The sequence below is a fragment of the Herpailurus yagouaroundi genome, unplaced genomic scaffold, assembly GCF_014898765.1.
Source record: "Herpailurus yagouaroundi ecotype Mexico unplaced genomic scaffold, PumYag 211, whole genome shotgun sequence".
In the NCBI taxonomy this organism is placed as follows: Eukaryota; Metazoa; Chordata; class Mammalia; order Carnivora; family Felidae; genus Herpailurus; species Herpailurus yagouaroundi.
In genome coordinates this window covers 6419662-6434479 of record NW_024412442.1, presented here as the reverse complement: position 1 = coordinate 6434479, position 14818 = coordinate 6419662, and the positions used below count along the sequence as shown (strand labels likewise).

The window sequence follows — 14818 nt, the reverse complement described above, 5'->3', positions numbered from 1 at the left end:
GATATGAGTGGTCCGGGTTTCAGGATTCTTAAAATCACCTCAGTTAATTCAGCCAAAGTTGAGAACACTGCTCTAGCCTTCCTGGCCTGGAACTACAGTCTGCCTTCAGCTGGCCTGAAAATCTGCAGAAGGCTGAAGTGGACAGAAATGAGAGGAGGTACGGTAAGCAGTGATCTCAAACATCCCCCTGAAAGTCAGTGTTGCAGAGGGATTTGGAAACATGGCCTCTGAAGCCAGACAAGTTCAAATATCAGATCGCCTTCCTGGCTAGGACACCACCTTCCTAACCATCAATCTCTTCATTTATAAAATTGGGATAATCAAAGTCACTACCCAGTGCTGTTGTGAAAATAAAAGATGATACACATAAGGGACTTTTTTGTTTGGTCTCTTTTCTTGTGTGTCTAGTTTCCTCAGAGTGTGCACTCTTTGAGTGAAATAGTTAGGTTTGATTTTTTTTTTTAAGAATTTCCTTCAGAAGAGAGCAAAGCACATTGTAGAGTCTTAGTAAATGCTCCCGTGCTGAGTGGTTTCCACGTGTACTTGTTGACTTCCCATGCAGGTGATGGCCAGAACCCTTCGTTGGAGGATTTAGCACTGGATCGCAAAACTAGCTCCACTACAAGGTCATCTGGAAAACTGAAAACACCAGTGCTCCAGAGAAGCAGATTCAGCTGAGGAGAGATTGATTTGGTTTCTGGTACTGTTTCAAAGCGTCCTCAGGTTATTCAGATCTGCGGCCCATGAGGGACAGTCATTGACTTAGATTGCAGGTTCTCAGACTCATGGTCTCAGAAGCATAGCATCTTGGGAACTTGTTACGAAGGCAAATCGGCAGACGCCATACCTGACCTTCTGACTCCGGAACCCTGGAGGTGGGGCCTGGTTAGCTGCACTTTGACAAACCCTCCAGGTGGTCCCCGTGCAGGCTGACGCTAGGGCTTTCCTCAGAGTATCCTTTGAATGTTCTGCTGGCCTCTCAGTTGGATGCAATGACTTTGTTTGACGCACGCCTCTGCAAACTTGCAATGTCCAGAGAGGGCTGCTGCTGTCACCTGGGAAGGTAGGTGGCTGGGAGGCAATACATCGTGTTCGACAGCAATTTTCTGTCTGTCTCTAAGTCTGAATCAACGAAGAAGGAAAAGCTTCTTGTGGTCCTTGCTTATCACGTTTAGTAAAGATCTCCTTCTTTCTGACTAGGCCCTCCAGAGGACAGTCAGTGACCGAAATCCTCTGTTGTTGACTGTATGGTGAGGTAATAGGTAGAGTGTCCAAAGGGGCAGTAGACTGCGCAGGTAGAGAGAAGCACTTTCATGGGTCGATATGCTCTTTTCTTTGAGGACAGGAAGTTGAGGGGATATTTTAGTTCTTTAGGAACACTGGGTCCTGAAAACTATCTTTCTCCCATTTTGGACCGTCTTTCACTGCTGTGCTCCCCAACCCCCTTGGGACAGAGTGGCATCATTCAGTCTCTCCACACATAGAGATCAAATTCCTACTATTGGCAAGAATTGTAGAAAAGATGACCTGATATTTGGAAACAGTGACCTGAGGGTAATGTTCAGAATGGAGTAGGCAGATGGTGGGGTACGTCCAGAAGAACAGAGCGGGAAGAATAATCTCGAGTGTTTGAAAACAGTCTATGTTTGGGAATAAATGTTTTGAGACTCTACGGGTAGTCTGAGGTCAGTATGGATACAAGGAACTTTTTTATGGCAGAACTGTTGAACAGAGAAGAGTTGAAGAAGACACCAGAGATGAAGTTCAGGTCACCAAAAGGCTAAGGGTGCCTCATGAGGAGGGCCCGCGATTCTCTGTGCCTGGGCGGCACAGGTCTGACCATCGGGTGGTGACGGAGTAGTGAAAGGAAGCATCGACATTAAAAATGCCCATCTCTCTAAAGGACTCAGCAAATTTGGGGGCTGTTTCCTATCTTTTCCCTTATAAGCTGCCTCCATGAAAATATGGATAAAAAGTCTTCCCCAAGATCAGAAGCCGTCTTCCAATTTTGCAAACTTCTAGAGGGTGAATGCTCTCATTGAGTTAACACTTGTTTATGTTCTGAAGTATAGTTGATACCCATGTTACCCTAGTGCCAGGGGCAAAGCATAGTGACCGGACAACTCTATGCTCACCACAAGTGTCGCTACCATGGCCCCATACAACGCCATTGACTACAATGTCGTTACAGTACCATTGACTACATTCCGACTCTGTACCTTCCATCCCTGTGACTTCATCATGGCTTGTTTGTAAGGATGTGTATGTGGACAATGTAAATCTAGGTGGTGGTTGTTTTGTCTTTAATTCTCATGGCTTTTCCATGGTGTTCAAGAGAAGAGTTGATTCCAATGTGTCCACTCTGGCGTTCTTGAAATCCTCTCATTTTAGTATCGATGCCTCTTAATACCTTACTTTGTGTAAATTTTGGTGACTATTTTAGAATGGGCAGAGGACTTTCAACAATTTACCCTAAGCTGATCTGACTGAGGGACGGCCTTGTTGGAGTCTTTTAATCTCTGGAATTGGTGGCTGTTGCCCAAACAGGACCCACCCTGTGGTTGTAGCACCTACTAGGTGCCTTTCTGTGGAGGGCTGTTATTTCTACCCTGCCCCCAGCCCCACATTAGACACGGAAGAGTCACGGTATGAGTTCATGTCACTTAATTGCCATCAGGCTAATGTGTCGCTTGCAGGCTTATTCTACACTGTAATGAACAACCTCCTCCATTTCTAGTAAGCCTGACAACAGCATCTGTATAGAAAAATAATGTATATATTCACTTTTGAGAAGATTCCTCACTTTAACACCTTGTTACAGGGCTGCTGCAGCTCCTAGCTCTGGAAGTCCCCAGGGCAAGTGCATTAGACTAAGGGCATGTTTTCCAGAACCCATTCGGTGAAAACTTCAGGGAGCTTAGTCTACGGTAACATAGATAAGAAGGGGAAGGGAGTTAGGAAAGCGCAGAAGCAAAGCTCCAGAGCAAGCCAACCACACCCAGCAGATACCTCCTCTGCAGGGCACACAGCAGCCTGAGGCAGAGCAGAGGAACCTTCTCTTTGGGGAGGGGATGCCAACCTGGCAGCAGCTTCCTTCGGGCCATGGCAGCTGTCCGATGACTCTCGTACTCCACGAAGGCAAAGCCCCGGTTTCTGGTTTTATCTGCGGCGCTCGGGTAGACAATGACGTCGACGACTCCCTCGGTGACCTTTTTCATCTCCGCTAAGATCTCTTCTCGCTTTTTGGTCTTGGGGATCCCCCCGACAAACAACCGGCAGTTGTCCACACTGGCGCACACCCCTAAGAGACGCCCATTTCTGCAAAAATAATGAATGAACGAATGAATGAATGGCATTCTGCTTGGCAAGAATCCTGTGTGATTGAGGTTTAAGAAGTTGAAGACACGAGGGGCCCCTGGGTGGCTCAGTCGGTTAAGCATCCGACTTCAGCTCAGGTCACGATCTCATAATTTGTGGGTTTAAGCCCCATGTTGGGCTCTGTGCTGACAGCTCAGAGCCTGGAGCCTGTGTCGGATTCTGTGTCTCCCATTCTCTCTCTCTCTCTCTCTGCCCTTCTCCTGCTCATGCTCTGTCTCTCAGAAATAAATAAATGTTAAAAAAAATTTTTTTAAATATAAATAGCTCTTTAAAAGCTAAGTCCACCTTGGGGTGCCTGGGTGGCTTAGTCGGTTGAGCGTCCGACTTCGGCTCAGGTCATGATCTCCCGGTCTATGAGTTGGAGCCCCGCGTTGGGCTCTGTGCTGATGACTCGGGGCCTGGAGCCTGCTTCTGATTCTGTGTCTCCCTCTCTCTCTGCCCCTCCCCCATTTGTGCTCGCTCTCTCCCTCTCTCAAAAATAAATAATCATTAAAATTTTTTCCAAAAAAAAAAAAAAAAAGAAGAAGTTGAAGACATGTGAGCATGGACCTGATAAGTCCTGCAGATGTGACATGTTTGGTCTTCATAGTGTTTTCTCACCACCCAGGATAATTCCCGATACTGGGGCTGCTGCACCTTGGCCCACGTTGCTCACTCTGCCTGCCTGGGTGGGGACGGTCATGAACTTGCAAACCTGGCTGCTCCCTGTCCTCGCCAGCCCAACGGGGAAGCTATTCTGACACGCCTTAGAAATTTTCACGTAGCATCTTACTTGGCCTACGCTAAACCTGTGATATGGGCAGAACAGATGCTGTTTCCATTTTCTAGATGAAAAACTCGAGGCTCTGAGAGATTAAGTGGCTTGCTTCAGATGGTAGAGATCTTAAGGGAGGAAATTGGCCTCTGGACTCTCCGTTCAGTTCCCGTTTCTTCTCTATGGTGTTGCTGACTAGCAAGTTAATGTTCATCTCCACCGGCAGAGTGCAGATTAAGCTTTTCTGGGGGGACATTTGGGGAAATGTGTCAGAAATCTTTTGTATATGATTTGGGGGCACATAGTGCCCCTTCTGGGAGTGTCTTTAGGGAAGAGTTGAACACCAACATTTTTGTGTAAGGATATTCACTGCTATTACTTAAAATAGTCCTTAGGGGCGCCTGGGTGGCGCAGTCGGTTAAGCGTCCGACTTCAGCCAGGTCACGATCTCGCGGTCCGTGAGTTCGAGCCCCGCGTCGGGCTCTGGGCTGATGGCTCGGAGCCTGGAGCCTGTTTCCGATTCTGTGTCTCCCTCTCTCTCTGCCCCTCCCCCGTTCATGCTCTGTCTCTCTCTGTCCCAAAAATAAATAAAAACGTTGAAAAAAAAATTAAAAAAAAATAAAATAAAAAAATAAAATAAAATAAAATAGTCCCCAGACTGAGGGTTGATGGGGGGTGGGAGGGAGAGGAGGGTGGGTGATGGGCATTGAGGAGGGCACCTTTTGGGATGAGCACTGGGTGTTGTATGGAAACCAATTTGACAATAAATTTCATCTATTGAAAAAAAAAAATAGTCCCCAGATTGGAAATAATCAAAATATGCCAGCATCCAGGACCGGTGTAAGGCCTCTTGGCTGAGACGATATCGACTCTGAGGTTGGACGTTTCCTCCTTGTGCACCGTAACAGGCTCGTCACCCTGGGTTCTTCCTCACTAAAGCCTAATGGCCTCCGTTAGGTCGTCTGAAAATGCCTCTTCATCTTTCTAAATGTCCCTTTGGGTGAATGCTACTGCTCCTGGCTGAGAATCACTGCTGAACAAGAGACGGGCATTTCTACCGTAGAATGCTCAAAAGACATTATGGGTAGTAATGTAGAAGGGTATTTATTGGTTAAAAAAACGGCTCACAATATGCTGCTGGCTTCAAAATAGTGGCAAAACACATATGTGAGGAGACCATTTTGATGGACACGGTGCTGAAAACCTAGGAAGGCAATAAAGAGCCAACATAGTGATAATCTCGGGGCAACGGGGTTATGGAGGAATGGTTTGCACGTTAATGTTTTTTTTTTTTTTCATTTTGGCTTTTGCTATTTGTGGTATATCAGGCTGTGTGACTTTTCTAATAACAGGAAGTTATTAAAAATGGGTAAAGTTCCATTAACAGAAATGACTCGTGCGTCATGAGCAGAGGCGCTCAGCTGGGTGAGTGGGGGGTTGCTCTGCTTTCTGGGAGCTGGTGGTGTCGAGTCCTGTGCAGGTGCTGTCACCAGGACGGGGGCCCTGCCCCGCTGTCCTCCATGCTTTGCTGAAGAGCTGGGGACCCAGTATCAGAGGTGTGACAGGTCCATTACAGTCTGGTGGACATTGCCCCAGGAATGTGGTTTTTCCCGGGGGTGGGGGTGGGGGGGAGGGAAGGGTGGATAAAGTAATCTTCAGGATTTTTGTTTTTGTTTCGCTTGCTTACCTTCAACCCCCCTCTATTCCAAGATACTATTTCTTTAGAAAGTCTCTTCTTTTTGAGGGAGGGCCAGTCAGGTGTCAGTGGCCAGCAGGTGGAGCCTGGAGCCTCCATGTCCTAGTTTTAAATCTGTGTGGTTTGTCCTGCACTTTCCCAGCGCTGGTTGGGGATGAAAAGCCACCTCTCACAAGCTGAGGGCACGGCTTTCATGTCTCTAGAAGCCAGGCATGAGACAAATCTCCGTGAATATTTGCTGAGGAGGAGGATGATACGACAATTGTGGGTCTTTTCCGCATAAAGAACCTTATCGATCCCCTGAGAAAGGGTGGCTAAGAGCCAGTTGAAGTTTATCCTTCTCTGCGAGAAAAGTTCTCTCTCTGGCAGGACTGATCCAAGGCAGAGCGGGAGCAGGTGAGGACGGCTCTAGGGTATCTATTCTTCAGCTTCATATTCTATTTATCCCACACCGTGATTTTGAAAGTACCTCTGTGCCTTCCCCTTGCTTCTGGCATCCAACCTGAACTTTGACTTTCACCAGCTTTCTCTTTCCCGATGCTTTACAATATTCCTCTTCCTCCTCCCCCTCCTCCTCCCCCTCCTCCTCCCTCTCTTCTCCCTCCTCCTCCTGTCTGCTGTAATCATCAGCAAACACTCATAGAGCATGTGATCTGTGCCAGGCACTGAGCTTCGCTGCATGGTCTATTTATGTTTCACGATGCCCCCACGGGGTAAGTATCGTTTTACCTCTTTTATAGTTGAAGACCCTGAAAGTCACAGAGAATTCTGTTACGGGTCAGGGACTGTAATGGATCGATTGTGTTCATTATTCATAGCCTCTCTCTCTTCCCAAAGCACAGACAGGCCCCAGGGTGTAACAACGTGTTGAGACCCGTGCTGATTCCCTACGTAGCTGAGTCGACATCCGCCTCAACTTCAAAGCTATTTTGGGGGTAACTCTTGCTCTTAAGATGTCTAGGCTCCATGAAAGACCAAGGAGTGGGGACTCTTCCGATCCCCGGATCCCTGTGGCTGGAATATTTAAAAGTTACATTAAAGTAGAGCTTGCTGTGGCCCTGTCCAAAACAGTTCAGGGGTGCATTATTTTCCACAACAGATGCCAAGAACACGTGAGTAATTATGTGCCGATGGTAAAACTTGCTGCACGAGGTTCCAGGATTTCTCCGAAGGCACCTGTGCTCTGATCGCCTGGTTCCCATGCCAGACAACCCTCCACATTCCAGACAGAACTCTTTGGGATCTGTGGAGGCATGTGCAGAACTTCCTGGATACCTTCCTCCAAACCCCGGTTCCAGGCTCTGACCTTGAGATGGGGTGGCTGGGCTGTTACAGTTGCCAATCCAGTCAATCTCTCGACGGCTGGAGAGTTTTAAGAAAAATGACCCGGTAATTGATTTTACAGAATTATGAGGATAATACGCGACTTATTTGGGGCGTAGAGGAAGGAAGTGAGGGAAAAGATAATTGTAGGAAATCTACTCTCTATTCACGTCTAGGATGACAATAATTTTCAGAGGCAGAGAGGAAATCAATGAAAACTGCATCTTGGAATTGATGAATGTGCTAATATGTAAGAGTTCTGTCATTTATTGACCTATCACCAAGTTCCACACACTGGAGTAAACATTGAAAAATCTTTAGAGCATCCCCACAATAACACCTGTGAAATGAGGACTCATATCACCACTTTAGGGAGGAGGACATTGAGGCTCGGAGAGGTTATGTCACTTGCTGGCACTCAGCCGAAGCCTGTCTGACCCCAAAGCTGTTACTTTTCAACGGTTCCACTAATCTTTCTTCCAGGTGGCCCAGGACTTCCTTTATGAGAGGATTCAGGACAGTTCCCTCTCTATGTGAAGGTGTTAGAACTCCGTTTCGTGATGCTAGTCATATTTCCAGCCGATAAAAGCCAATTATTGATTGCACAGGGCCGATTGTGCCCTGGAACCTTCCACTGGTCCCATGATTTGCAACATCACCTATGTTTGGCTGGCTCTGTGACCTCTGTCCTGACTCTGATATCATGCAGACGATCACTTCTTCAACCGCTCCCCTGGGACGTCTCGCGTGAATCTCGAATGTAAATCCACCCCAACTCAGCTCTTCATGTGTCCAGCAGGCTATTCTCTCATTCTTTCCCATCTCAGTGACTCTATCTCATCCACAGATACTGGGACCCACATCCTAGCTTTCTTCCCTGAATTCGAACATCGCTTGTACTCTCAATCCAATATGGAGCCCGTCTTGTCTGTGCAACCTCCAGAAGGCATCCCAGATTCGGCTTCTCTGAGCACCTGCACTGCCGGCCCCTGTACACCTGCCATCATCTGTCGTCCAGACCTAAATGAGTCTCCCTCTGCAGCTTCCCCCTTTCCATCTTTGCCTACCTGTTACTTCACCCAACAGCCAGAGTTCTGGTTTAAAAAGCACGGACCTAGTGAAATGTTTTCCCCTTTTTATTAGAATAAAAGCTAAATTTTGAATCGCGGTGTATAAGGCTCTCCAACTGCATCGGCTTCAACTCTCCCGTCTGTTTCCACCTCCTCGGTGCTGTTCTCTAACACACTGAGCTTGTTCCCACTTGGGAAACGTTGCCCTTGGTGTTCTTATTCTCTGGAATCGTCTTCCTCCAGGTCTGGCTGTGACGGCTGATTCTTTCCATTCAAGTTGCGCGGACAGTTTTACCTTTGCCGGAGGGCAGGTTCTTAAGGACACCAAGTTAGAGTAGCCATTTCCTCGCAGGTGGTTTTATTTTTTCACTCTTGATTTATCTTTTGAGTGTAGTTGACACACAATGTGACATGGCATTCAAGTGCTATGAAAGCCCAGAGTGCCGTGCTCACCACAAGCATAGCTACCGTCTGTCACCGTAAGACGCCGTTACAGTACCATCGTACCCTATGCTGTGACCTTCATCCCTGTGACTTATTCACTCCGTGACTGGAAGCCTGTGTCTCCCCCCGCCTATCACCCATTTTGTTCAGCTCTCCCAACCCCGGCAACCATCACTTTGCTCTCTGTGTTTCTGGGTCTGGTTCTGCTTTTTGTTTGTTGCGTTTGCTTTCTTCGAGTCCACTTATGACTGTCCTACTCTTAAACAATCTGTATCCATTTGCTTACAGGGAAAGGCATCCTGATATTTCCAACGTGTTGAACAGTGCCCAGCACATATTTATGCAGACCCGTTGTCTGCTTCATTTTCCATCAGGAGAGGCGGGTCTTACCTAATTTCATAGTTGTTAAGTTGTTTGATGGCGTCCTTGGCTTCTTGTCTATTTGAGAAAGTTACAAATGCATACCCTCGATTGTTGCCATTAAAATCCATCATCATCCGCATTTCATAAATTTTACCCATCTGCAGGGAAAAGAGAGAGAGAGAGAGAGAGTCCAGTTTGTCTATTTGTCCTTCCAAGTGAAAACACACCCACACAACGTTTTCTGAAGTCTTACCTCTGCTATGTTTGACATTTGCATCCCGTGTGGAACGCTTTGCATAGTTTCATGCTGGGTTCGGATCTGCTATCTGACTCACGGGCAAAGTCAGGTTACATAAAGAAAACGTGTACACGTGGCATTTCAGCCTGACTTAACAGAGTATGTTTTCAACGGAGTAAATGGCCTTTCATCATTCAGTTATCTGTGGATCTATCCCCCATCCCAGGGACCTGAAAACGCGTTTGTCCTCAGAAGGACAATGTCTTGACAGATTTGTCCTTGCCCTCTACATTGCCTCTGAAGTTTCCATAGTTTCCTCTTTCCTTGGTCATACTCCACCACTGATGTTTAAAACAAAAACCCAGACGCTCATTTGAAACCTTGCTGAGCTGATTTCTTTTGTCTTTCTGCCACCATGATCTCAAGATGTACAGGGAAAATGTGATTTAGAGGACGATCTGGGGATTCCTGTTGTTTTTTTCATCTGTAGGCTGAAGGTTGGTGCTAGTCTTACGTGACTGGCCCAACGTCAGGACCTCCACAGTAGGAGGACACTCACCGTATCCCTCTGGCCTCAGATCTTTTGCTTTGCCTATAAACTACTCCTTCTTGCTACCACAAATCTTCTCCGACAAGCCAGGCTCAGTAATTTATTATTGCTGGCCGCTGTACGATGAGTGACCCTAACAGGCCAGGCATATACAGGGAGAAGAGGTGTCATTAAATGTGTGCGACTACCCTGGTGGTTGGTTACCCCTTGGAACTGCCTCCTCCCCATTTTCAGGTTCAGTATCTAAGATTCTTACCGGATTAAATCCCCATAGTTTGTGCACATGCCAAATGAGATTGTTTGTACAAAATTAGGAATGGTTCCGAAACTGAGGCTGACTTATACATCCAAGCGATTTTGGCATTTAGAGAAAGAAATTTTTTCTAAATTTTCTATGGGGCACCTGGGTGGCTCAGTCGGTTAAGTGTCCGACTTTGGCTCGGGTCATGATCTCACAGCATGAGTTTGAGCCCCACGCCGGGCTCTGTGCTGACGGCTCAGAGCCTGGAGCCTGCTTTGGATTCTGTGTCTCCCCCTCTCTCTGCCCCTCCTCAACTTGCACTTTGTCTTCTCCCTCTCAAAAATAAACAAACATTAAAAAATTTTTAACTTTTCTAGGAATGGGGCTGTTGAAACACCACTTGGTAAAATAATCAAAATAAAATTTAATTTTGTGTCCTCCCTGTAAGTTTGGGTTTAGTAACAGCGTATCGCTTGGAATTAAAACTGAGGAAATGTATTCCTTAACTATATAATGACTTTGAGAAACTACATTATTAATCTTGTTGATGCCTTAGGGCAGACAAATTCAAACCTGTAGAAGGAAATTTCATTCTGAATCACTATGTATGGATACACCTTTGAGCCACGACAAGTGCACGCATTCTTTAAACGCAAAGGGTATACGTTTTAAAACCGGATTAAAATGTCAAGTTGGAGAAGTATCTTATTCTGGAAGGTTGTTGTAGTATTATTATAGACTGATAGCTATCTTGCTGCGAACTCCATATGTCTGTGCCATTTCAGATCAAAGATCAGAATTTGAAAGTTATCAGCAGCAGTTCAAGCTGTCAGTCAAGGAAGAGCTACATCAAGTCAGTGGCAATAAGGGGACAACCACTCACAGGAAGGTTTTAACTTTGTCCATGTTGAGGAACAGCAGTTGGAAGAGACACCATCACTGACCAAGAACAAGTGTGAAACAAAGTGTGGAGTATTTTCCCCTTGAAAGGTAAAAAAAAAAAAAAAATTAAATTTGGACTCACTTTTTCACATAGTGGTATAAGTTCATCCTCAAAAAGGTCTCGTGGAAGTTTCCCAATAAAAATCTCACAGCCCCTTTCTGGGGGTGCAGCATCCCAGCCAGGTGGAGGTCCACCATATTTTCTTTGCCCGTTTTCCTGCAAATCCAGGGTGGATTGTATGAGGGAGAGAAGAAAACATTAAGACCTTTAGTTTGAGTGCCTCAGTTATTTTCAAAGTCATGATAAGGAACAGATTTATCATTGACAAGTAATAGCTGGTCAGAGGATAAAATCAAGGTCCTTTACGTGGCTTTTAATACCATGCTCTGTGCTTCAGCAACTTGCTTGCAATAAGTGTCATGAAAATGTGTCAAGCGCTGGACAGATATTATTATTGTTGTTCACACTCACCAATGCCTGACCATCGAAGGATTGGACAATAATTTCAGTCTGAGGCTCTGCTGTAACCTGGAGTCTGTGGGGTGGCGGTAAGGGTTCTGGAGCTGGGCTGACTGGCTCTATGACTCACTAGCTATAGGGCTTTGGGCAAATGGCTTAACTTCTTGGAACCTCAGTTTTCTCAAATACAAAGTGGGGATAATATTGGCTTTTTGATTAAGGGAGATAATACATCAAATATGCGTGGCACCGTTCTCGGCATCTCATAGCCAATGGTGATGAATTCTCTTCTCGTCTCCCTGAATTCGGGCCCTCTCATTGGCCAAGGGAGGGAGGCCATGGGAGCCCCTACATAGAAACATTGTGGATTAACGTTTGAAGGTGTGGATTGGCTAATTTTGGGGGTAGCTAGTGAGAAACCTAAATCTGTTTTCAAAGCTGACAGGATGGTGAGAGGGGTTTACTAATGTTGGATCTCTTTGTGGGGAACAGAGCTGTTCTCAGTCCAAATAGAATTTCCTACTCCTCCTCCTCCCTCCTCTTCCTCCTCCTCTTTCTCCTCCTCCCCCTCCTCCCCCTCCTCTTCCTCCTTCTTTTGGCTTTGTCTTAACTAACCCTTGGTGAAACCAACCAACCCTTGGCCTTCTTTGGGAAGGAGTAGTTCTGGTTCTTTTCTTTACTAGACATTAGGTATTAAAGATAGCATTACTGTCTTTATTTTTCCAGAAGTTAAAGACTGGAAAGCAACTTCAGGGGCCCCATGTGAAGTGTGGGCCTGGTCCACCACTGCTGACCTGGGATAGTGTATTTGCTGGGGAGGGTCTTCTTATTCCCACTTAGGCAAAGCCAGAGGTCTTTGTCTTTACACCCTTATTATGATTTTTGGAGAAAGGTGAATATAGGGGACGGAATGACAGTATTCATTGCTAACTTCTACAAGTGATACCTTAAGAAGTTTTAAACTATAAGAAGTTTTAAACTATAAAATGACATACGTTGTTGGAGAAAACAGTAACGTACAAGAGGAAAAACATGGTAAATATATGAGGTAAAAAGAAACATTTCCCAGTGCGTCACCCTACCCATCTATAGAAGCAGTTAGTGTTAAGTTTTTTGCGTTTCCAAATATTTTTCCACGTAGATTCTTAAAAGTCAGGGGGCGCCTGGGTGGCGCAGTCGGTTAAGCGTCCAACTTCAGCCAGGTCACGATCTCGCGGTCCGTGAGTTCGAGCCCCGCGTCAGGCTCTGGGTGGATGGCTCAGAGCCTGGAGCCTGTTTCCGATTCTGTGTCTCCCTCTCTCTCTGCCCCTCCCCCGTTCATGCTCTGTCTCTCTCTGTCCCAAAAATAAATAAACGTTGAAAAAAAAAATTAAAAAAAAATTAAAAAAAAGTCAGATGTTAGTTGTTTAAAGACCTTGTTTTACAGGATTGTTTAAAATCAAAAGTAAAGCGGCCGCTAGTTTCACCGTTAAATCTTTCTGTATCCCAACTTGAGACTTCCTCAATTATTTTATAAGTATAAGCACAAAGGCTTTTGGATCACAACGTAAATTATGTCTCTGGTTGTGATCACTTTTTTATTCCTAATTTATATCATGTTGCTTTCAATTAAAAAAAAGGGCGTCGGATGGGTGTTCTACCTTTGCCTTGATTATTTTATGCTTCCGACAACTGGGTGTTTCTTTTACTAAGTATTTAAACATTTGCCTCAAGAGTTCTTATCCTTTTTTCCTTCCTCTATATTTTTGCAGAATCATCTAGCAGCAAAACATTTACATCACTGAGAAATGAAATGTTTTGTACTTAAAGGGGGAAAAAACTCCTTAAGAATTCAGTGAGCTGTATCTTAACGAAGAATTTATTGAAAAATACGAAGTTGATATTTTCAGAGATATATTAAAAACTTCTATTTATTTCTTGTCTAACAGAAACCTATACGGCGCTTGCTATATACCAGACACTGTCGTAACCCTTAAAGAACGTCACAGGCTCAGGACCGTGGTTCTCCTCGTTTTACCCAAAACACTGAAGCCTAGGCAGATTAAGTAATTTGCTGAGGTCACATGGTTGGGAAGAGGCAAAGCTGGGATTTGAACCCAGGCAGTCTGGTTTCAGAGACCATCAGCCTTATCCCCACATTTTGCCTTGTTATATGGAAGCTTAATCATTTATAACAGATCCATACCTTTAAACACTCATTTAAGAAAAAAAAAATCAGCATGCTGTTAAATTGCAAGCTATCTGCCGCATTTAAAATCCTTTCCAATTTCCAATCATTTTATTACACAAATTTTGGAAGGACATATCTAATATCTGTTGCCTATAGGGAGGCATATTTCTTTCACCAAAGTAAAATCCACCTTCTTGGTTTGACCCTCACCATTTGGTTGTTGATGATCCCTTGGGGGCGATTTCTGTGTATGTTAAATGCCTAGAGGTCTAGTCGATGGATTATTGGAATACACAGCATAAATTTGGTAGTATTTTTATTCTTCAGGTTGAAGAAACCCAACTTTTATCCCATAATACTAAAGTAGCAATTCCAGAATTTCTGATCTGGCAGGCTTTGTCTGACAGTTGGAAAATAAATAGGCAACCAACAGATTGACCTTTAAAAATTTCCCTTCAACTTTCTTTCTTGCTATAATTGCTAAAAATATCACTGAACTATTTTGTGGACATCACATGCATGGGAGGCTTCATCTGCTTATGAGCCAAGATGACTGCACAGGAGAGCTTATTGTCTTTCTATGGTTTCTATGAACACTTGAAAAAAATTCCCCAAGGATATTATGGGGGATCACAGAGACTGACTGGTTCAGAGACACCTCAAAGTTCATGCCTGGGGGAGATCTGTTCTACCCACCACCCACTGGACTTGGAATACACCAGGCTGGAAGTCTAGACCAATTTAAGACCACACTGGGCGTTAGTCATGGTATTAGAATAGCTGTCCATTACTCAGAAAGGACAGTTGGGAGCTGTATTGTCGGTATTTCTGGCACTGTTTTTATAGTTAAGGAGTTTAAAATAGATAAAGCCCACTTATAATGGCTCTTTCCCCGACTGGCTGATGTCCTTCTCAGGGGACACATTCCCTCAGCACAAAAGTATTAATAGTTCCGAGAGAGAGAATATAGGTTTTTGTTTTTCTTGAGAGGATGTTCATTAAACTCTGGGAACCTGTACGTTTCTAATGGAAGATCTGGAAACCACTTACTGTCTGTTATAACGCATACACACATAGAAACCTTCACCTAGGTAAATGACAAATTGAAGACCTAATTCTAACTATAAATCCAGGGGGTTGCATTCACATATTGGATGCTGAGCCTACCTAGTCATTCAGTTTATATATC

At 45.0% G+C, this 14818-nt stretch overlaps 1 protein-coding gene across 3 annotated transcripts in view; it reads right to left on the bottom strand.

Moving 5' to 3' along the window:
* A1CF (APOBEC1 complementation factor) overlaps positions 1 to 14818 on the bottom strand; it is a 77925-nt gene that overhangs the window by 24546 nt on the left and 38561 nt on the right. For all 3 annotated transcript variants that reach the window (XM_040454219.1, XM_040454220.1, XM_040454221.1), the window contains 3 exons: positions 11082 to 11216; positions 9056 to 9186; positions 3080 to 3318 (listed from right to left, as the gene is read on the bottom strand). In XM_040454219.1, coding sequence (XP_040310153.1) covers positions 3080 to 3318; positions 9056 to 9186; positions 11082 to 11216 — 505 coding nt within the window. The remainder of the gene's footprint in view (positions 1 to 3079; positions 3319 to 9055; positions 9187 to 11081; positions 11217 to 14818) is intronic.